At 38.4% G+C, this 23,186-nt stretch overlaps 3 protein-coding genes across 3 annotated transcripts; 2 read left to right on the top strand and 1 right to left on the bottom strand.

Moving 5' to 3' along the window:
• The first annotated feature begins 14 nt into the window (after positions 1-14).
• gga3b (golgi associated, gamma adaptin ear containing, ARF binding protein 3b) lies at positions 15-7,355 on the top strand. The gene is made up of 17 exons (XM_067478504.1): positions 15-155; positions 986-1,070; positions 1,157-1,232; positions 1,326-1,424; positions 1,535-1,658; positions 1,761-1,864; positions 2,102-2,182; positions 2,340-2,477; positions 3,125-3,206; positions 3,297-3,404; positions 3,541-3,789; positions 3,915-3,997; positions 4,096-4,238; positions 4,452-4,741; positions 4,874-5,043; positions 5,540-5,650; positions 5,992-7,355. The coding sequence occupies exons 1-17, from the start codon at positions 116-118 to the stop codon at positions 6,100-6,102; spliced, it is 2,094 nt and encodes a 697-aa protein (XP_067334605.1). The 5' UTR covers positions 15-115; the 3' UTR covers positions 6,103-7,355.
• Positions 7,356-7,424: 69 nt separating this feature from the next.
• nup85 (nucleoporin 85) lies at positions 7,425-15,171 on the bottom strand. Its single transcript, XM_067478505.1, has 19 exons — positions 15,003-15,171; positions 14,536-14,626; positions 14,276-14,432; positions 13,412-13,482; positions 13,281-13,324; positions 12,908-12,977; positions 12,664-12,785; positions 12,437-12,571; positions 11,849-11,971; positions 11,156-11,287; positions 10,961-11,067; positions 10,774-10,857; positions 10,615-10,680; positions 10,340-10,491; positions 10,081-10,198; positions 9,555-9,655; positions 9,088-9,239; positions 7,900-8,001; positions 7,425-7,629 (listed from the first exon to the last, which is right to left on the bottom strand). The coding sequence occupies exons 1-19, from the start codon at positions 15,033-15,035 to the stop codon at positions 7,531-7,533; spliced, it is 1,959 nt and encodes a 652-aa protein (XP_067334606.1). The 5' UTR covers positions 15,036-15,171; the 3' UTR covers positions 7,425-7,530.
• A 501-nt stretch (positions 15,172-15,672) lies between these two features.
• Positions 15,673-22,345, top strand: LOC137100626 (small ubiquitin-related modifier 2-like). Its single transcript, XM_067478516.1, has 4 exons — positions 15,673-15,818; positions 16,913-17,044; positions 19,139-19,210; positions 21,634-22,345. The coding sequence occupies exons 1-4, from the start codon at positions 15,798-15,800 to the stop codon at positions 21,694-21,696; spliced, it is 288 nt and encodes a 95-aa protein (XP_067334617.1). The 5' UTR covers positions 15,673-15,797; the 3' UTR covers positions 21,697-22,345.
• Positions 22,346-23,186: the final 841 nt, after the last annotated feature.

Below are 23,186 nucleotides of genomic sequence, written 5' to 3' on the forward strand. Positions count from 1 at the left end.
CATAGTATGATTATTTAACTTGATATACTCTGAGCATTTTTCTGTAAGTAATTCTGAATATTAATTTTGTACCCCGGCGCACTCACTGGTGACGTCACGCGACGTTTTCAGTGCTATGGCGTACCAGGAAGGGGAGTCGCTTGAATCTTGGCTCAGTGAGTGCTTAATCCAATTTTATGAATTGAATAATTTGAATTATAAGCCTGACACGTTACTTCAGATGCCAGGACAATAAATTAGTTTGCCTAGAGGCTGTCAGTGTGTTGATAGACACCATTTAGCTGTATTTTGTTCTACTAGAGGCTGTCAGCCCTGCGCCTGTTTTAATAACGAGCAGGATGGGTGGAGAGCTTTGCCCAACACTGTGGTGGACACATTTTTCTGTAACGGCTTAGTGTGTGCAGTGACTTTCTTCAGAGACATGAAGCTCTGCAGAAAGATTTCCTTCAATACAGCTTAACGGTTATTGCAGAATCACATTTGTGAATCAATGAATGAATTGCACTGTCAACACAATGAACACAGCAGAAATGGAAAGTAACTAATTACTTTTACTCAATTACTGTAGATAAGGTGAAGCATTTTGTACTTTATTTGACTATTATCATGTTATATTGATATTTTTTGAAGGAGCTGTCTCCATGATAACTTAGCAGGGCATAAGCCTTTTAGATTTCTGCAGATACATTATTCCTGAGGCACACATGGAACAAATCTGGGGTAGTCTTGTTTTCTACAGCATCAAAATGAATAGTTTAATAGTGAATAGTTTTAGTACATGTTGCAGTATATGCTTAGTATTTCTACTTGAGTAAAGAAATTGAAATTGTACTTCTACTAATACTGTACTCTTTTCAGGAAAGCACACTTGAGTATTCTGTTTTTGTAGTTCTGCTCCCTCTGTACATCTGTGTTAACAACAACAGTCACTGCACTGTTATTTGTAGTTGTACTGCATTCAGATGCAAATATCTTTGTCTGACAGATAAGGCCACTCATCCAACAAACAGACAGGAGGACTGGGAGTATATCATAGGCTTCTGTGATCAGATCAATAAGGAGCTTGAAGGGTATGTCGATGAATTACTCAATACTTAATACTTAATAATAAACAACAGCTCATGCAATATTTTTCATCTGAAATTTATTCTCGCAGTCCTCAGATAGCGGTAACTCTGCTCGTTCACAAAGTCCACTCACCGCAAGAATGGGAAGCACTTCAGGCTCTTACAGTAAGAAATAATTAACAAACACCCATTTTCCCCAGTCACTGAAGCAAACACTTTGTCGTTACAACTTTGAGATCTTTATGATTTTGTCTACAGGTATTGGAGGCTTGTATGAAGAACTGTGGGTGGAGGTTTCATAATGAAGTTGGAAAATACAGATTTTTGAACGAGCTAATAAAAGTTGTGTCTCCAAAAGTGAGCAGTTTAATTTTTTTTAATTTCATGTGTATGAAAGAATTCTAATTCAAACAACTTTATTGATACTTTAGGGTAATTGTTCATCTACTTTGATTTCTTACGTCCAGTACATGGGTGATAGTGCATCTGAGAAGGTTAAGGCAAAGATTGTAGAGATGCTGTACAGCTGGACTGTTGCATTTCCTAATGAACCTAAGATCAGTGAAGCCTACCAGACACTGAGAAGACAAGGTTTGTTTGGACTTGTGGTCAAAGCTCAACAATTTCTGTTTCTTCTTACCTTATTTGTCAGAGCACACAGGAAATCATATTAATTCTCAGTCTCTTCACCAGGTCTTGTAGCACGTGACCCAGAATTACCCCTGGACAGGACTCTGATTCCCTCTCCTCCAACACGACCTAAACATCCAGTGTTTGACAACGAAGACATGGGCAAAGTGAGTGATGATGCAACAAAAAGTGGGAAGAACAAATACCACCTCTATAAATACTTGCTCTTTGTTTCTTTTGTCCTGATAAAGTACCACATAAGAAGACACATACCTTTGTTCATGGGGTCTGTTGAATTTCTCCCATAATTGTAGATTTATTTGTTTTGCATTAAACATGGCCCCTCCAATAATTAGTAAAATAATGGATTTCCAATTTTTATACATGTGTGTTTTTGTGTTTAGCTCCTTGCTGAGCTTCTACGCAGTAAAAACCCTGAAGACCTTCAGGAAGCCAACAGATTGATCAAAAACATGGTGAAAGAGGTGATATGTTAAAATGTTTCTACCAGCTGATGTGACATTGCTTTTATTTGAGCTGCTTGTCTCGGTGTGGGGGGCAGATGTAATGAACATGTTAAACTGTTGAAGTGAATGTATATTTTTCAGATCTATAACAAACTACACTTGTTGATCTTGTCAGGATGAGGCACGAGTGCAGAAGGTTACAAAGCGACTGCACACACTGGATGAAGTGAACATCAATGTCAGTTTGCTTACTGAGATGTTGTCCCACTACAATAAAGACACCTGCACTGACTCTGACAAGGAGATCATTAAGGTGTGTGTATCTGCACACACACACACACACAGGAGACAAGACAGAGGTGTCAGACAGGCTGGATTATATGGGAGCACACATAAATAACATGATAAACTTTATCTTTAACCAGCAAGCACAAAACTAGAGAGGGATGATAATCAGTTGTCAAATAAACTGACACATATACTGTATAATCTATAACATCTGGTCCTGCTTCTGCCACTGTCTGTGGCCTTTCTCTGTAAACTTCTAATTATCAACTTATCCCTCCCATCGGCATCTAAGGTTTACATTTTTCCAATGCAAAGACAAACATATAATTCTCTTTCTTTGTCACGTGTGTAGTCCCATGTCCTCACAAGATTGAGTTAAATTTGAGTATAACTCAAATGATACTCACCATTCATGAGCACACATAGGACAGTAAACGCACCATACTTGCTTGGAAATCATTATGTTTTTTTAGAACTTACATAATGCGTTAACAGAATTGATTGTTTCAAGAAATTCATTAGAACACAATGTTGCATTAAAAATGTTGTTTATATGTTTGTATTGTGATGTATAAGTTAATGAGTTTGTAAAATTCCCACAACACCAGTATACATTCGTTGGTGTCCTGCTCCATTCACAGTGTACAGCACCTCCTTTGTTTTTCTCTCCAGGAGCTCTATGAGCGGTGTGACAAGCTGAGGCGTGCTGCTTACAAAATGGCCACTGAGACTGAGGACAATGACACCAGTTTAGGTTTGTGGGCTTGGCATTATCCTTCTTTGGAGGAGCCCCGGTCACATTTGATTCTGTATAATGTGAACCTTCTGACATTTGACTCCTCAGGTGACATCCTGCAGGCCAGTGATGACCTTTGTAAGGTCATCAACTCCTATAAGAAGACAGTTGAAGGGCTGCCGATCAATGGTGACACAAAAGAGCCTCGATCTACAGGTGTTCACACTTAGAGTTGTTTTATAATTAATGATGTGTTTTTCATTTTACATAAAAAAATGTAATTTTAAATAAAAGCATCTTTGTGACTTCTTGGCCTGCTGTAGTCAAACCTTCTCTATTTGTCACTCAACAGAGGCCACAGATACACTGATTGACCTCGCCGGCCTTGACACTCCGAGTCCCCCTCAACCTGCTCCCCTTCCTGCCCAGTCTTTGAATCCTGTCCTTCCCCATCCCATGGCTTCCACCATACCTGTCCTGCCTGCTCCTCCTAAACATCCGGGTGGCTCCCATGGCAGTCAGAACAGCAGCCCGAGTCATCCTCTCGTTGACAAGACATCAGCTGCTCTCTCTCTCCTTGATGATGAGCTGCTGTCCCTAGGTATTATATCCTCACTATTACTTTTCACAATAAAGAAACGGTTCATTGTAGGATAGAAAATCTTTTAAACATTTGTGTACTGCATGTCTAAAGCTGCTTTTTGGTAAAATAAATGCTTATTTCAGGATTAAATGATGCACCTACCTCTCTGAGCAACCAGTCAAAACCCAAGTTGAATGAAGTGTCCAGTCAATGGACTTCTATGCAGGTAAATTTAAAACACTGTGAGCAGCTTTAACAATAACAGTCACCATTGCTAGCCAATGTGTAACGGTTCTTTATGTTGTCTTTTTATCTTTTCCGCAGGCTCTGCCATCAAGTGTGGATATGTTGAGCAACAGTATAGCTTGTTTAGGTCCGATGGTCACCCCAGCTGAACCAGCTGCCACCACACACAGTTTCCAGAACCTGCAAAACCTGGCAATGATGGACTTTTCAGATCAAAAGACGTATGTAATTGTCAGTGTATTTTTTGTAGTGAATGAATATGTTTAATTTGAAATATCACGTTGATGTGTTAATGCTTGTTGAAATATATGAGTGTTGCACAGAGAAATGCCTAAGGCTAATTTGGTGCTTTTATTTGACCAACCTACCTAATCAGATTTCTCTATAGTATTTAAGATAATCTTCATTACCAATCTATAAAATCTGATTTCCAGCTTGTCCAGCCAGATGTCAGTTAGAGGAAGCAGCTTTGGGATAACTCCTGCAGCTACACCTCCTGTCATGGCAGGACAGGCCTCTCCCTCTTCAACCTCTCTTCTACACGTTACGCTGCCCAGCTCTCCCGCCTTGTCCCATGCGAAGACCCAGAGCCTTGGCTCAGCCCCAGGCAGCCCTCTGTTCCGTTCATTGTCCCCTTGCCACCCTCCTCTCCAAGGCAGCCCAGCCAGAGCTGCAGACATCTCGCTGAGTAATGTGCACGTCCCTCTGGAGGCTATTAGACCGAGTAAGGAGGGGAGGCAGCCAGGGGTGATGGGCTCGATTAGTTAATGGAATAACAAATATTACATACACAGACTATTGCATAGTTCATGTTTGCGTACACTTATTTGTCTCTGCCCTTTCCATCTATCTTCAGGCCAAGTTCTGCCTGTAACAGCCTATGACAAGGATGGTGTTCGTGTGCTGCTCAACTTTGCTTCTGACTGTCCACCCGGCAGGCCTGATGTGCTTGTAATAGTGGTCTCCATGCTTAATACGGCACCACTGCCAGTTCAAAATGTGGTATTGCAAGCTGCTGTGCCAAAGGTAAAGACACTTATTCCTCTGTTTATTCATTTGCTCATTTAACTTCATGTGTTTCACTTTGTGGTCCCTTGCCTGCTGAGGGCTTATTTATCATGGGGCAGTGGTGGCCTAAGGGTTTGAGGCAGTTAGAGAAGCAAGCTGGTGACCGATTGCACTGGTTTAAACTCTAGACTGGTAGGATAGAATTTGGGTGGGACAAGTGAAAAAGCAGCACTTATCTCTCCTCTATCATTAAGACTACTGTGGTGCCCTTGATCAAGGCCCTTAACCGTGAATGCTCCAGTGGACCTTACTTTGTGAATGTGATCAGGGCAATCCTAAAAAAGAGAGGTGCCGTCTCAGCAAATCTCCCCTGAAAAATGTTTAAAAAAAAAAAAAACTACATCACACTGTAGGTGTGGTAAAAAACTTCAGGGCAACTGTAATGTGATTCTTTCAATTAAAAAAGGTGTAAAAATGTACCTGATGACTTTTTGTTCATTTCTTTGTCTACTAGACAATGAAGGTGAAACTGCAACCTCCATCAGGAACAGAATTAGCACCATTTAATCCCATCCTACGTCCAGCCTCCATCACCCAGATCATGTTACTGGCTAATCCCGCAAAGGTAGGAGATACACACTTCATTCGACACCTGGAGAGCTAGACCTGAGTGTCTTGATTAAGGACACACATGGTGAATGAGCGGGGATTTAAACCTGGGAGACATTTGCATTCTAGCCTTATGTCCTACTCATTGATCATCTGTACAGTCTAATGCAAATGTTTTGGCCACTATTTTTTTAATGAAATGAAGGGAGGCAGGGTGGTTCTAATGATTTAGCCTCCCCTCATTGCATTTCATATGTACCTAATGAAGTTGCCAATGAGTGTGGATGCAACACAAGGTTCATTAGGAACCAGAATGGGGACAATGGCCAAAATTTCTTTATGTTTGTGCTCTAACAGGAGAAAGTGCGTCTTCGCTACAAGTTGTCCTTTACACTTGGAGACCGTCTCTGCAATGAGGTTGGAGAAGTGGACCAGTTCCCTGCATCAGAGAGATGGGGGTATCTATAGCCAGGGATAGATCGCATCATGCTCCATGAAGGGATGGGTGTGTGTGTGTGTGTGTGTATTTACATCCATCCTAGAGAGAGAGGATTCAGCTGCATTGGTACAGTAACAATAACAGAGCTTCACGTTCTTTATGGTTGTTTTCAATGAGATGTAAACAACAGACACTTAAAGTTTTATTTATAAAGAGCTTGTGCTTTTCTGCAGCTGGCTAACAAAGATTTACACTGGTCAGTGTGTGTGACATGGTCATGGTGTTTACATGTCGGTGGTACAGAGATAAACATTTTAATGGACTTTCCTGAAACCCACTGTCTCTGACTGAAATGTTGCATTGCAGCATTTTTTTTTTTTTGGAAAGATATGAACCTCTACATTAACAGAGCCTAAGAAAAACAAATTGTGCTCTTATTGAATTGTCTGGCTGAAAGCCTGAAAAATATACTTGAATATATCCAGATTTGGATACTGTAAGTAGTAGTTCTCTGAAGTGAAGCTCAGAATTATTCCCTGACCTCACATTTAAGAGTGATTAACAAAATAAAAGACTATTTCAGCCACGAGATGTTTTAACAAGTTTAAGTAAATTAAAACTTAATTTATACTACTGTAATTGTTTCAGATAAGTGGACCAAAGCTGAGAAGGCAAGGTAAGGCATCCAAACAGTACTTCAGGTGCCCCGTAATTATAGACATGCCAGCATGAAGTCCAACACTGACTTTATTCCATGCATTTATTTATTTTTTTCCCCTTTTGAAAGTAATTGAAAATGTATTTGCCCAGATTATCATCATGTCGTCAAGTTTTTAAGCAATGGGCATCAGTGTTTTTGTTAGTGTTATACATTTACTGTCCTAACCAGAGTCATTTGGGAGTATTTTGTCATTTTCTGTTGTAGTATTTCAGTGCATCACTGAACCTTGAAAATGTGAACTGAAAAATCAGAACTTAAAATTGGTAGTTTGCCTGATAAATCTGTCACCAGGTAGACAGCTGCCTGCAGTGGGATGGAATGGAACTGGGCTGTCAGTAAGGCTTTATTAATCAGTCCACCTGATCGTCGCGTGGTCCCTTTCTGGTAGTCCTCAGCTTCTAGTCAGATGCGCGTGTTTAATGTACATATTGATGTACAATGATTGTAATGTTTGTTGTACAATATGTCAAGTGAACATGTGATGTAGATTTTGGGAATGTTCGCTCTGTATATACCTCATGGTGTGTATGTCTGCATGAAAAAAATAAATATTTCTCTCAATGAATGTTTCATTCTAAAGTTATTGAGGTCACAAAATACAAATACTAAAAATTAAGTTTCAAGACAATGTACTTTATGAAAAGGTTTATTATCAGTGAGCAAATTTTGACTTACTTAAATTGTATATACAGTAAAAAAATATGCAAAAAAAGAGCTTTCTTTCAAATGTCACCGTTCACGATTCAACTGTTCCCTCTTTGACTATAGCCATAGCGAGATTCCTGGCAAGAGCAAGTCTTAGAAGCTCCACTTTGGTCAGCTCAATGTCTTCCTCCTAAAAAGACAGAGGTGTAGGGGATTGATGGTCTTGCATACTCTAGCAAATCTATGTATTACAGATGCAGGGTAGGGAATATAAAAATGTTTATGTAAACTGGTGGAGTAAATGATTCTTCAGAATTTAAAAATATGATTTCTAGTATATGCCCCTAGTTGACAGACTTCTTAAACTTTCAAATGTGACCAAATATTAATCAAACAGAGAACAGCATCAGGGTAACACCTTCACATAAGCAGTGGCAATGCTGTGTGGAAAGATACATACCTGCATTGTTCTGTCTGTGCTGGGAGCTGTGATGTTCAGTGAGGAGGTGAGCTCCTCTAAACAGAACATCAGCTCATAGGTTTGCTCTGCTGAGAAGATCACCTACAACCAGAACCAAATCAACTGCTTTTTAATTTAAGCCCAGTCCACAGAGCAACCTTTTTGTGAGCACTGCAGCTCTTTGGCTCATGCTTGTGTCCCATGTCTAACATAATGTCAACTGCAGAATTTGTCAGGCCAAGTGTACCACGCCATGTGTCATGTGCCATGAGAGAACCTAACTTTATTTCTGTACCAGGACAATGAAATTGTGCAAACTAAAGAATACAAGATGACTTTACAACATAAATAAAGAAGATGACCCACTGTCACTTTTAGTCACTACAAAATGTAAATGATCCTAAACGGACACACAAAAAATGGCAATGAAAACATTCATACACAACAAGACAATTCCAACAGAAATGTGAACAAATCAACAGATAAGTTAATAAATCTTCTGAAAATCACCTGCTATAGAGCCTAGTTTTTCATCTGGCTTAAAAACACATTTAGTTTTATTTAAAGCCAATAACTTAGCACAGGCAATTATGCAACTACGAACTGAACAAAACGTGTCTCATTACAATCCAAAACTAACTGTTAAAACTTGGATTCATTTCTATACTACATTTCAATAAATCCTACTGGTATCGGGCTATTGTTTAGTATAGAGCTACTACTACTTAGATAATTACTACTTAGATAATTTTCTGTTGAATAATAAGTTAATCAGCAATGACTAAAATTTGGTTTGTTTTAAAGCAACCTATTTAAATAATTTGTTGTTCCAGCTTCTTAAATAATATTTGTTGCTTTTCTCACTCTTCTATAACAGGAAAAAGTATATATTTAGGTTTATTCTTACTGTTTTCTGATGTTACAGAGACAAAACAAGAAAAGATTAGTCAATAATGGAAATAATCACTAGGTACTGCCTGTACTTTGCAATTTGTTCTCTCTAATGCAGTGTGTCTTAATACTAGATTTCTTAGTTTGCCTAAATAGAATACAGAATCATCAGAAAGTAAAATTTTAAATTTAAAAATGCAAACCATTAATCAAATGTCAATATTTCAAACTACCTGCTATACAGGACTAATTTTTATTATAATGAGAACAATTTTCCAACACTTTGTGGTGACTGACCTCTTTCTGTTCCAGCAGCGGCAGGGCGTCAGTCAGCAGAGTCATCCAGAAGCTCCTGGGGGCAATCTTGGCTGTCATAAGAGAAAGGAGCAGCTTTGCTGCCTCCCTGTAGCGTTTTTCTCCATACAACTTGTGGAACTCACGGTACTTTCCTAGAAATGAAAAGAGAGCAAGAAAGTCTGCAACACTAAAATCCATATATTTTGAGCAATTTGCTTATTGCTGACATGTACATTAAATCACATGATATATAGGCTCAATTTAATGTAGTATCACATTATCCTTAGTTGTATTTATACCCCAGTATGTCTTTATATGCAAATTTTAAAAGAATATCAATGAGCTAGAAAGACAATTTTCCATGGCTGAATGTCTCCTCACTTGACGTGTGTATTGAACTTGTGAGAGATACAGTAGTTACTTCACAAGTGGGGCAGTGACAGTAATTGTTTGTATGATCCATATACCAAGGAAAGTGAGCCTGTCACTGAGCAGCATTGCCGGGCCCAGGTTGTCTATTAGGTCCAGATCCGAGAACATTCCTTTGGCGCAGTAATCCTGTAGGAACCTGAGAGACACACACACACACGGAAAAATTTAAACCTAGCTGGAAAAAACTAATTAAAAGCACAGTGCCTTCATGTTAACAAAGGCAAGCTGTAAGTATAATGATGTATTTGATACCTCATACAGGCTACAGTGCTTGATTTGTTTTGAATTAATTACTTGTAATTTATCACTATGGCATCCAGAAGTAGGTAGGTAGCTTTTTACTGTCTTTGGGTGTGATAAAAATAAAAACAAACATACTAGGAGATTAATCTTAATTCTAAATTGGAAGAAATAGATGTGTACTTTACAGTGTGAGTGTCTATGGTGTAATCTCAACACACTAACATATTAGCAATGTTAAAGATTGAAAGAAGTCGACACAACTATTTAGAGTGTTCTGGCACCTCTTACAGACTGAGTGCACTGTTCAAGGCAACTCACTTCTCTGAGATGAGAGTAGCAAAGGCCGCATCTTTGGCCCTGATGCTCCAGGAGAGAGCAGAACCCAGTCTGTTGTTCCTTAGAGCCTGCATAGCCATGATCTTACAGATACTCCGCACTAAATGGAGAAGACAAAAATAAAAAGTTTTTTTTTACCACTTCTTCACAGAAAAAAGGGGCTAACTACCTTATGTACACGTGTGTAACACAGGTAGATATATGTGGATAATGAAAGAATGACAAAAAACGAAAGCTCTACCTTGCTCTGACATTTGCCTCTGCTCACAGATCCTGAGCACCTTAAGGGCTTTGCGCTCTGTGTCTAAAGGAACACGCTCAATCTGCAGCTCCAGGTAGACACGGCCAAACTCTGGGCAGTGGTCAAAATAGTCCACAGCCAACTGCCACAAACTGCACACACAAACAATATTATTATACCAGATACAATATTACATTACAGCTCCAAAAGCCACAGTTTTCATATTGTCATACCATAAAAATAATTATATTACTGTACATAGACTAAACCCGTACCTGTGATGAGTGAAGAGACCAGAGGCATACTCTAATAAAAGAAACTCTCTCAAGTTGGACCCAAAGCTGAACACAAGCACACATTAGAAAGATATGGTAAATGTTAGGAATAAGGAGTACAATCTTCTTATGCCTGGGTTAAGCAAACAGAGCACTTACTGTAGATTGTGAGACTGGAGGAGTTTGCAATGATCCAAGAGATCTGTCAAATGGGCCACAAACCACCAGTTGTTGAGTGCAATGCTGAAGGGACACATGAAATTAGGAAATTGTGAGAACTGGGAAAGGGTTACAATTCAAGACACCACGCTTTGATGTACTGTAATTATGCAATTATGGGTGTTACCTGCAGTCCTTGATGACTTGATGGATGTCAAACTCAAAGGCAGCCAGTAAAATGCTGTCCAGGGGTTCTGGGACACTTCTCAACTCCAGGAACATGGTCATGCATGACTGCAAAGTTAGCGCATGCATGCACACTGAATATCAAGAGTATGGTTGCAGTGAGTACAAATGTTGAGTGCTGCCTACTCAAGTGTACCTGTGCATAGTAATGTAACTCAGTGGGTTTGACAGTGGGGTGGCAAAAGAGCAGTCTAGTGACCAGGAAGTGGTACCAGGTGCTCAGTAGCTCCTTGTGCTCAAGCAAAGTGTCCTCATCCCCCACCAAGATCTAAAATTACATGATAAAGATTATTAAATGTTACTTTATATGGTGTTAGGTTAATAATTTAATTTCAGTCTTGGAAAAACTGGGCTATGGATTACAACATATTACATTCTAACATACGTATTTTCATACATAATTACAAATTAGCTTCGAGAAAAACAAAGCAAAAATCATGCTGCATAAGGTTAATCTTGCCACATAAAGAAAATCTGCGGCTGAGGATTGCAGTATTGGCACTTTTTGGTTTTACTTTTTAACCCTATAAATCCCAGCAGCCATCTTGTTTTTGGTCTTTACCATGAACATGCACTAAAACTAGATCTAAATCCAAGATCTAAAATTACATGATAAAGATTATTAAATGTTACTTTATATGGTGTTAGGTTAATAATTTAATTTCAGTCTTGGAAAAACTGGGCTATGGATTACAACATATTACATTCTAACATACGTATTTTCATACATAATTACAAATTAGCTTCGAGAAAAACAAAGCAAAAATCATGCTGCATAAGGTTAATCTTGCCACATAAAGAAAATCTGCGGCTGAGGGCATTCACTAACTTTGCAGATGAGCTCCAGGTGTTGATTGCTAGCAAAAGAGTTGTCCTGCAGGCAGCGTTCTACTTCACCGTGCCAGTGTCTCCACTTCACATCAAATTCTGTTGGTGTCTGAGTGCCACCAGGCTGAATTATAGAATATTTGGGAAAGAAAGGTACCATAAGTTGTTTTTGTGAGGTGTCTAAATATTTACAAAAGCAGCCTACAGGTCTACTCGTCCTAGCATGAGTGGAGGTGGAGGTGTAATACTTTTATTTCCCCAACGCTAAACTTCAGGAGTGTCGCCAACTTTATCCACTTTTACAGACTAATAGTCACAATGTGTTCAAGGAAATTTATAGTTATGATGCATTAATACTTATTTCATACCACAAAATTATACGCTTCTCAAACTTCGAAATTTAAGTAATGCCATTTTGACCAAGTGTTACATTTACAAATGTATGACACCAGGCCATTCTGCTGATTTCAAAACCATGTATAAATTAATTCTGGCTGTAAGGACTGCGAAAAAAAAAAAAAAAATCAAATAGAAATTTGATTAAGAGTAAAGCTGCACTAAAATGTGAGTTATTAAAAAGTTATCTTACATTGTAGAAAGGCATCTTGCTGAGCAGATTGTCCATCAGCTTGTACAGGTTTCTAGCAGCAGGCTGTAAGTTAGCCTGCTTCACCAGCATCTGTCTGGCTTCTTCCAGCCTGCCCTGCAGCACATAGCTCACCACCTGCACAGACCATACGGTGATTGCATCAATCACTAAAAGGTGAAAATATATAACATTTAAAGGGCATCCGTTTGTGGATGTGCTGCACCTACCACATCCCAGTAGTCTTGGTGCTCAGCGGGGCTCTCACTTTGCAGCACCTCTCTGGCCTTCTCATCCACATCAGCCTTGTGTAACCTTACCCAGTCCAGAAGATGGAGCAACAGGGACCCCGCTAAGGATACACATAAACACACACACTGTTGGTCTGTTTGTATCAGCTGGTGAAAGTTATAAACCGTAATTCCCTCACCCCAAAAATGGGAATTAACCACAAGAACAAAATCAAACCCTAACCGGGGGCAGCATCGATGAACAGCACTTCACACAGATTCCAGATCAGCTCTATTGCCAACAAGATTGACACCTATTAGAACAAAACAGAGGCTGAGGTTAGGACAGACGACCCAAATGAAAAAATAATGGAGCTTTCCATTAGCACTTTAGTAGGTCTGTTTGAAAATAAAATGCTATCTGTTTGCATAACCTATATCACAATATTATAATGATACAGTAACCAAAAGATGATGACTGTTTATAATTAGTGGCCTACATCTTCTCAGAAGCCAAACACATACGGCATCCTGCAGATGTCTTAGCCTAGTCTTTAAACATGGTGTAATATCTCAGCATAATGTTGCACAGACACACAAACAGCAATTTAAAATACCTGATTTCCATACTGCGTAGACACTTCTGCATCTTTTGTTGAAACTGCAGAAAACAGAAAATGTCAGTTTGGTGACCCTGGATAACTACACTGAAGAGTAAAATAGTCAAATGATATTTAAAAATTTTGACCTGCAACTTGCTGAAGTTCTTCCATACAGGCTCGTAACACAGATCTGTAGTTTTTACTTATGCTGACAAACCTAAGGACCAAGAAAGACCAAACCATTATATCCAATCATATCATACTGTATGTAATTTCTCTAACATTAGTATAACAGTGCTTTGTCTAGATTTTATACATCAGGACTAGCGCTGAACAATATAAACAACTGATCTTACTAGAATGATTACGTAAGTAGAATGAGGGAGAGCAGGTGGCTGATTAGAGAGTATAGGAACATGCTTCGAGTAAAAGTATTTGCCACTCATGTTCACCCTGTGTGTTAACAATTCTTGACTTTCTTTAGTTGTAAATAGATATGTTCACTTGACCTTTGACCGAAAAACCTGCAGGCTCAATGAACAACCCTTGTTTAGTGGGTTTGTGTGCAATACTGGCTATGCAACTGATTTCAGCGCACCTATGTTTGAAATTAAGCAAGTGAGCACTGTGACTAGGCCACTGAAGTGATTTAGGAGGGACAAATTAGGTAGTTTAATACACTCATTAACTCACTATGAAACTAGTGCATGCAGAGTCTGGAAGGTGTAACAAAAAACCCTTAAAATTAAGTTAGACATATTTCTCTTGTGGATTAGTCATTAAAATGAGAACCATTTAAGTTTTCATATTGTATCAAGCAGGGTAACAGGTGCAGCTTGATGTTTTTAAATTCATATGCCTCAATAGACATCGCACATTGTGAAATGTGAAAATTGTGCATCCGCACATTGTGCTGACTATGCATAGACCATTTATCACGCAGGTCCACTCGGAAGCAATGCAGTGGCGTGCAAAAGACAGGAGAGGACTCAGACTTCACATTTGCTTACTGGGATTTTTTGTTTTTGCTGGGGAGGTCCTCTCTAATTGTCTGGAGCCCAACAAAGATGTGATGTGATTCATTGAAGAGTTTGCGTAAAATAGGGGAATAAATGTCGTCATCTTTCCTGACTTCATGGATAAAGGAGCAGCCAGGTCCTGAAGCACCTGAAACACAAGAACAGTCAGAGGTGAGAAAATAACATGAGGTAAATGATAGAATGAGAAAGTGGCAATGTAGAAAGGGCCTTGTATTACCATATATACTTACCTGATGCTTTGTAAAAGGTCTCATACACAAGGATGTTACCAGGACCCCATGCAAATCCCAAATGCTTCCCAGCCCTGGCTGCAGGAATATTCTACATTTAAGTAAGAGGGACAACGACATCACAATCAAATTATTCATTTATTAATATTTAATTATAAATGTATCTATCGCAAAACTATCAATCTATCTATCAAATATTCATAATAAATATGGACAAATAAAATATTTTGGAAGCGTTCACATTCAAGATTGTTTTTCTCATACTCCAAACTGACTGATTTATAATTTAACCATTAGCCTTACAATGATTTACTTTAGCAACGTATACATTATATACACATTTCCTGTGTTGTGATCAAATCAGACTAAAGCTAACTTGTTGTTAGGTGACTGGGAGTCCGCTAGCCTGTTAGCAATGCTATTCAGTGGAAATGAAAAGAGAAAACAGGGCTACGGAAATTACTTACAGTGACTGCCGGCTCAACATCTACCTCCTCCATCAGGGAATAATGTTATTAAAACAACACAATATAAAACGACTAAGTAGTCAGGTACATACACCTCACAGAATGAAGCACAATTGCAGTGCGCCTTACGCGCCTCACTCATTCAGTCGAAAGTCCTCACGACGCATGTGTGATGATGTCACGGAGAAGTTGCCCCCTCTTCTGCCTGTTTTTCCGTCTGCTGTGTTTGCACCATGTTGTGGTTTCATCCCAACATACCGATGGATTAGCAGTAATCAGCATTAAGAATAAATACAATATTTTGTTGTTTATAAGTATTGATTTACCATAGTTTTAGTGCATGTTCATGGTAAAGACCAAAAACAAGATGGCTGCTGGGATTTATAGGGTTAAAAAGTAAAACCAAAAAGTGCCAATACTGCAATCCTAGTGTGTGTAATATATGAAATGGTGATAATTACTGAACTGTGCACCATTGATAAGAGGCCCTCAGTGGGATTGAGTTCGTATTATAGGATAATTACTCCTGTAAAGCTGACGAAAAAAGGCAAAACATCTCTGTGCGCGTGCATGTGTCCATAAGTGCCTCTTTCACGCGCATTGAGCCTCTCCCGCCCATGCCCAGACAGATCTTTCCTCCTCGTGACTACCTCCTACCAATCAATGGCTGGTGCAGTGGACGAGCAATGCCACGAGGCCGCGCACGTTCGGTTAGAATAATTTAAACTGGAACGAGTACGTGCGCGTACTCGAATTCTTTGTGTGGCACCATAGAGAAGCGCCAAAAGAGTGACCATGGCTGATGAAAAACCTAAGGTGAGTAACATCATATTGTATCAAAATGCCAATTTATTTTACCGAATTTTCGGCAGAAAGGGTTGTAGTAAAAACGGACATTTCTATAAGGTTCTGTTTTACATTGTTAAAGTTGAAAGCTAAAATTCAACTACTGCCTATTCCTACTTTGATAGACCGGAAGATTTGTGAACGCGCATCCCCAGGCGCGCAGATCGCTTCTGCCTGACCACAAACAGCTATCCAACAGCTGGTGTTACCTTCAGCGCATCCCTCAATGTACCAATGCGTGTGTTTTGTGCGTGTAAATAGCATTTGCTGCTCATGGCTTGTGTGTGTTCATTTTGGCAAGTGTTGAAAAGTTTATGCATTCAGTTATATACCAGTAAGCACTGGTGTACTACTCCTCTGCAGATCATTCTTATCTTGATCGTCTTTGCGCAGGTATCAGGCTGTGGCTCGTAAATTTGATTTTGCGGACTTTGAAACACAATGTAAACAACGGGAAATTTGTTTCAGTAAAGAGTTTAACGCTTATTCAAATATATTTTCGGCAAATTAATTTTATTAACAATTTACATGTAAACCATATGGTTCGCCAAACCAAGCGAATTCATTATTCCGTTTCTTTTATCTAAACATATTGTAAGTTTGATATTATTCAGTAGCATTTTTGGCAGTAGGTTATGAGTCAACCTGAGGCATCTGACTGGCTCAAAACTCTATAATTATGTACTAATACATAATCATATTGCCAGGCTTACTTTAATGACATGTTGGAGGTGGTGTTCATCCAAACAGAACTGAGTACCTGTAGCTTTACATCTGACCAGCTCCTTGTGGGTTTGTTCATTTAAAAAAAAAAAAACGAATTCATTGTTTATTCTTTAAAACTATAATGAGTGTCACCCATTATAATCTACAGTCCACACTGATGAAGGAATTGCTGCACCTTAAAATTCAGAGTAATTCTATATGTTTGTAGAAACATGCAGCTTTTTAAGCATGTTACTTTTTGTTTATAAAACTGACATGTTAATTTGTGAAGAATGAAGAGTTTGTTAATTAATGAATAACGATTAATATCACTTTTCTCTCATCTCTCTGTCTCCCAGGAACCAGTCAAGACAGAAAACAACGAACACATAAATCTAAAGGTAGCAGGTCAGGATGGATCTGTGGTGCAATTCAAGATCAAGAGACACACGCCGCTCATCAAACTCATGAAGGCCTACTGTGAGAGACAGGTGGGCATTATTCATTACCCGTTATCAGCCATTACTGAATAAATGCGAAAATTTACCATGTTACTGTTTAGTGTCCTAAACCAGTCCTCCTGAACTATTTTAGGGAGTGCACACATGGAGTGTAATTACAGTTCAGTACACCATTTCGCAACAGAATATTTGACTTACCGGGCACAGATTTACCAAATAACTAAAATGCTGAATTGCCTTTAATTTTTCATCCCATTTAGTCATTTGACAGTCACGCCAAAAATGTGTAAAGGCTATTGGCTTTATTAAAGAATTATCAATGTTGAAATGAAGGATCTAAAGAAGTATATACTTGTTACTCACCCTAACCTTATGCTTCCCTAATTAAAATGTTAAGAAAAATAAAAGCCTTTTATGTGACTAAAAATGATCCCTGAGTTTCTCTGAGATTGCGTTTAATGGAGACGGAATTTTGAGACTAAATTGTATATTCTTTAGATAGAATCTTCCTCTCCAGCTTTTTTTTATACTTTTTGAAGTAGATTGCAAAGTGTAGCACCTCTGTACATTCACTCTCAATTGTTTCTGTGTTACTGAGTAAAACTCTCCTTTACCATTTTATCCAAAAGAAAAGCATGAGTGTAATTAATGACATAAATGAGGGCTGCACAGTAGTAGGGCACTACAACTGGCAAACCTGAATGTAATGTAGCCATTATTAAAGAGATTCATTGCATGTGAGCTTTTCCTGCAATTGCACATCAACACATCTTAAAGGCCTATCAGAGTGGAATATTTTTAGCACAGCAGAGACCTTGTAGGCCTAAATGTTTATCAAAAGAACAACATTTACTCTAGTTGTCTCCTCGCAACTGTGGAGAAAGGCTTACATTTGTCCTGTTCCTTTGTTTTTCAGCATTTGCATCCAATGGAAATAATTGTTGCAATTACTTGATGGTTCACAGCAATAACTTTGAAGTATGTCCATGTTTGAAGACGAAAAAAGCTTATGTTAAATGGAATGATTTACAGGACTTTAACACTTAAATAATGTTAAGTTAATCACTAGCAAACGAATACATAGGTCTTGGCAGTTAAAAAGTAACATTTGCCATTAGGTCATCAAAATGTGTTAACCGTAACTTTTTTATTCATTATAAAGACTTAAGTGGACTAGAGGTGGAAAGGTTACAGTTTAGTATCAATGTCTATGTCCCTAATATTGACACCAGTCCATACATACCATCTAAAGACAGTATGGTAAAAAGTTAAGCCTGAAAAAAAAGCTACATGATGCTCATTTAAAGGTTATTCAAATGATCAAGTTTCAAAGTAATCGTTCCTCAAAGGGTTATTGTTTATTGGCTGTGATCCAGTTTTTCACCTCTGTTCCTCCTGCTCTAAAACAACAAGCAAAAAAGCCAATGAAAACTTTCCCTCAGTAGCTGAACACAGCCTAAAGCTTTACATCTCCCTGATTCCCTAAACTAAACCCACTTATCTACATCTGTAATTTAATGTGTTTTTAATAAAATATATTTCACCTTTTCAGTCAGGAGCTATGAGCCAAACCATTTCTGAAGTTTTTGTTTCCACAGTTAGTCTCTGTAATGAGATGCAGGAATGTTTACTTCTCTCATGAGCTGGGTAGATGTCCAGTTTTAAAAAAATAACACAAGAACATTCATTAGATTGATACAAACTTTTATTTATTTATTTATTTTTACAAATAAATAAATAAAAATCTAAATCTCTAAAACTACTAATTAAAAAAATCTGTAAATACTAATAAATTAATTTATTTTATTTGTGAGCTTTTATCTTTCTGGAAGACAGAAAACCCAAAGTATTATTGCCAACAAGCCAAACAGAGACACATTTGTCATGAAGATATTTTTTTAAATTTACAGATGTTTTTCATTATTTCTTCATTTGTGTTTCACTCCAAATAAATTGTACAGACTATTAACAAAACTTAGTTGGCAATACAACCAGTAGACATTTATGGGAATGGATTAGGATATTGGGGTCTGCCAAATGAATAAATGTAATGATAAATGTTTCTGTGGACAAACAAAAATGTTAAGGCTTGATTCACCACAGAAGTTATGTGTTTTTCTGCAGGGACTGTCAATGAGGCAAATCAGGTTCAGATTTGATGGACAGCCAATAAATGAGACAGACACACCAGCACAGGTACGTTCTCATAATGTGTTACTGAATAACAGAAGATTCTTATAAAATGTGTATTCATAGGGGCACCCTCTTACCCCTAAACATATTTCATGCATAATGCATTCCTGTCATCCTTAACCACTAAGTTATGAATATTTAATGTATTATTGTCTAGACCCTTTCATAGACAGTAGTAATTTTATTTTTCGTTGTTTCCTTCTTTTTCTGTGGACAATTGGAAGTCCATTAAAGTGTACACATGAGCCAAAATGTATCCGGTATCTCACAGTGTATTGATTGTAACTGTTGTACATATGGGCACTTCTATTAGGAAACAAGCCTCTGTTCTTCCTGTACATTGTGTAGTTATTAAAACCCTTTCTATCATGCATTCCTGCATGCCTTTTGTCTGCCATAAAATAAAACAAAGAAGCTATGAAAATACTTGGATGTCTTGCTTGCTTAGAAGTGGATTGTACTTATATTTCACTAGACTGTTTGCTTCCATATTAATAGACCACTACAGCTAATGTGATCAGGGAGACAGGTAGGAGGGTACTTGGTGTGTCAATGGGCATAAGGGAAAGTGGACAAGGAGACTTAGTGGTGGAACAAGGAAGTTCAGGATTGTATACAGGGAAAGAGGTTAGCTAAGAAGTGGGACACTGAGAGGACTGAAGAGAGTAGACAGGAGTACAGGGAGATGCAGCATAAGGTGAAGGTAGAGGTGGCAAAGAGCAATGAGGAATATGAGGAAGCGCAATATGGTTTCATGCCAAGAAAGAGAACAACAGATGCAGTATTAGCTTTGAGGATGCTGATGGAGAAGTACAGAGAGGGTCATAGGGAGTTGCATTGTGTCTTCGTAGATTTAGAGAAAGCGTATGACAGGGTGCAGAGAGAGGAGCTGTGGTATTGTATGAGGACGTCTGGAGTGGCAGAAAGTATGTTAGAGCGGTGCAGGACATGTGTGAGAGCTGTAAGACCGTGGTGAGGTGAGCTGTAGGTGTGACAGAGGAGTTCAAGGTGGAGGTGGGTCTGCATCAAGGATCAGCTCTGAGCCCCTTCTTGTTTGCTCTGGTGATGGAAAGGCTGAGAGATTAGGTTAGACAGGAATCTCCATGGACTATGATGTTTGCAGATGACATTGTGATCTGTAGCAACAGCAGGGAGCAGGTGGAGGAAAATCTAGAGACGTTGAGGTCTGCTCTGGAAAACAGAGGAATGAAGCTTCGCCGCAGTAAGACAGAATACGTGTGTGTGAATGAGAGGGACCCAGGTGGAACGGTGAGGTTACAGGGAGCAGAGGTAAAGAGGGTGCAGGACTTTAAGTACTTAGGGTCAACAGTTCAGAGCAATGGAGAGCGTGGAAAAGAGGTGAAGAGGCGAGTGCAGGCAGGTCTGAATGGGTGGAGAAAAGTATCAGGTGTGTTGTGTGATAAAAGAGTATCAGAGAAAATGAAAGGAAAGATGTTCAAGACGGTGGTGAGACCAGCAATGTTGTTCGGTTTAGAGACAGTGGCACTGAAGAAAAGACAGGAGGCAGAGCTGGAGGTAGCAGAGCTTAAGATGTTGAGGTGGGAGTGACGAGGATGGACAGGATCAGGAATGAGGACATTAGAGGGACAGCTCATGTTAGATATGTTGGAGATAAGAAAAAAAAAGGAAAAGAAGAAGACTGTTGTCTTCAATTAGAATTACGGTATTATTTTATGTTAGGATTCATTAAAACGTCACTTTGTGAAAAGGTTTGTAAAAAAACTAGAAAAAGTGACAAAAGTTGAAAATGCATGTTCAAAATCCACAACACTCCTGGGAAACTGTCCTTTGGACAAAATAAAAACTTAATTGTGCCTATTCTATTTTCTGTCTATGTTGTTTAAAATGTGCTACCTGGAGAAAGCATTTTGTGAACAGTAGGTGTCAGTTACTTATAAAGGTTTCAGCTTTTTTCAGAAGAAACTGGTTTTCCTTTAATACAAAAGAGGACCAATGCCTCCAGCCACATCTGTAATACAAAGCTATCAAAAAGTTAAATATACATAAGATAACTAGGCACACACACCAGTTCTTCACATGAGTCACTGAGAAAAACGAACTATTTTACTTGGTTGTAAAAATGAGTATAACGGAGAACGGTGGCACTATATTTGCTGCAGTATCATGGTTGGAACAGACAAAACTTGCATGTTATTGCAATACTGTGCAAGTCTGTCTTTGTACATTGTGGTTATTAAATCCCAACACAGTGTTTTCTTTTGGTCTCAACTATTTAGCTTTTTTTTTTTGCAATTGCAAAATTTTAGTTTTACTTCACACCTTTTGTTTCATAAATATTAGCACATACAATATGCCTATATTAAAGATTGTGTAGAACTTAGAACTAATCAAACATCACAGTGTTAGTGTCACATATGCCTAAATAACACGTTTCTTTTTAATAGTTGGAAATGGAAGATGAAGATACAATTGATGTGTTTCAACAACAGACTGGGGGCCTGATTTAATCTGCCACATGCGTCACCATTTTCCTCCACAACCTTCCTGACCTGTGATACACACCGGCTGCTTCTTTGCAACTTGTCCCATTGTTTCGACGGAGTTCTATGCAGAAGAAGTTGTCATTTCTCTGCTACACATAACTGCTGTATAGTATTCTCATTCCCGCCCGTCACTTTTCTGTTTTTGTACATAAGCCACATCAAGATCACCCTAAGTTGAGGTTTTGTTTATTCATGCTGTATTGTGTAAATGTTAAGGATCTCCCTAACCAATTTGAAAAGGCTTGTTCTAAGGAGGCAGACAGATAGGACTGGTGATGATGGAGAATTAATAAAAGTGATTTCACTAACTTTGGTCAATGTCCTGTAAATCTGTTCTTAAGGTTTTCTATTTTGGGACTGATTATCATACAGTGTAGTGAATGTATATCCAGTTTGGGAATGGAGCTGGAGTGTCAATTGGTTTCTGTTATCTTCAGAAAAAAGATTTGATTTTATACATTTTTATATTATAGTGGGTCTGTAGACCAGTGTTTTGATTATTTGTTTGACTAGGCCAAACTTAAAATTTGGGGGAAGCCCAAAGAGATGTTCAAGTTAAGACCTGTCTTGTCTATAACAATGTCTGTTAAAATAAAGCTATTGTCTTTTTCCAGAGGTTCTTTTTTTTTTTTTTTTTTTTTTTGTCCTGTTACCCATATAAATAGTTAGGCCCTATTCTGGGCACAAATACAATCAATATAAAAGTTCAAAAACTGACAGGAGTTAAAATCAAGATTGCAATTTTGCTGCAAAGATAGTTTTTGTCATTGTTATTTCTCTTGAATTTTGGAAGACATATGTAATCCTATATAAGGTCAGGGTTTGACACTAGAAGGCATTAAAATGATCTGTTGTAGCAGGAAATTGTTCACCTAAAGTCTAAGTTTAATACATGTAGCAAAAGGGATTACTTTAATTCTGGTCTGGTCTGATACCCAACTTGCATATTTATAAGTTTAGTAACATTAGGAGAGTCTATTGCCACTTCTGGAAACATAACGACCTAGATCAAGAATATGCACAGAGATGTGACAACTTGTAACCTGTAGATAAACGTTTAAAATGAAAATTATGTGGATATTCGTAGATGATTGATTTTTCAATGTAGTTCTCATTTTAAGAATTTCTGGCAATCTAATGGACATTTTGTGAATTATGCATACGTACACAAAATATACAAAACACAGTATTTTTATGTATCTTCAAACATGCCTGGGGGACTTTTAAAGCGCGCATGATTGTAAACCAGATCAAAGTTTACACATGCATTTCTTTAACCTTGCATTTCATCTTCAGCAGATTGTCATAATCAATGTTAATAGATTAGCAAGGAAAAGCCCCGAGGGATATGGACTGATCAAAGACCTGCAACCGACAAGAGAGGCGATCGCTGAGTTCCTGTCCAATGAGAGCGGAGTTCTGTGACGTCCTGTCCAGTGAGAACGGAGTTCTGT

This window comes from Channa argus, chromosome 15 (assembly GCF_033026475.1).
Source record: "Channa argus isolate prfri chromosome 15, Channa argus male v1.0, whole genome shotgun sequence".
Lineage (NCBI taxonomy): Eukaryota > Metazoa > Chordata > Actinopteri > Anabantiformes > Channidae > Channa > Channa argus.

Coding starts and splice junctions, on each gene's coding strand:
- gga3b (XM_067478504.1), top strand. CDS start 116: ATGGCGTACCAGGAAGGGGAGTCGCTTGAATCTTGGCTCA. Junction 1,233..1,325: donor AAGCACTTCAGGCTCTTACA/GTAAGAAATAAT, acceptor TTTTGTCTACAG/GTATTGGAGGCTTGTATGAA. Junction 5,044..5,539: donor TGCAAGCTGCTGTGCCAAAG/GTAAAGACACTT, acceptor TTTGTCTACTAG/ACAATGAAGGTGAAACTGCA.
- nup85 (XM_067478505.1), bottom strand. CDS start 15,035: ATGGAGGAGGTAGATGTTGAGCCGGCAGTCACT. Junction 10,858..10,960: donor CAAGTCATCAAGGACTGCAG/GTAACACCCATA, acceptor GTGTCCCTTCAG/CATTGCACTCAACAACTGGT. Junction 8,002..9,087: donor CGCTGCTGGAACAGAAAGAG/GTCAGTCACCAC, acceptor TTCTGGTTGTAG/GTGATCTTCTCAGCAGAGCA.
- LOC137100626 (XM_067478516.1), top strand. CDS start 15,798: ATGGCTGATGAAAAACCTAAG. Junction 15,819..16,912: donor TGGCTGATGAAAAACCTAAG/GTGAGTAACATC, acceptor TCTGTCTCCCAG/GAACCAGTCAAGACAGAAAA. Junction 19,211..21,633: donor AGACAGACACACCAGCACAG/GTACGTTCTCAT, acceptor TCTTTTTAATAG/TTGGAAATGGAAGATGAAGA.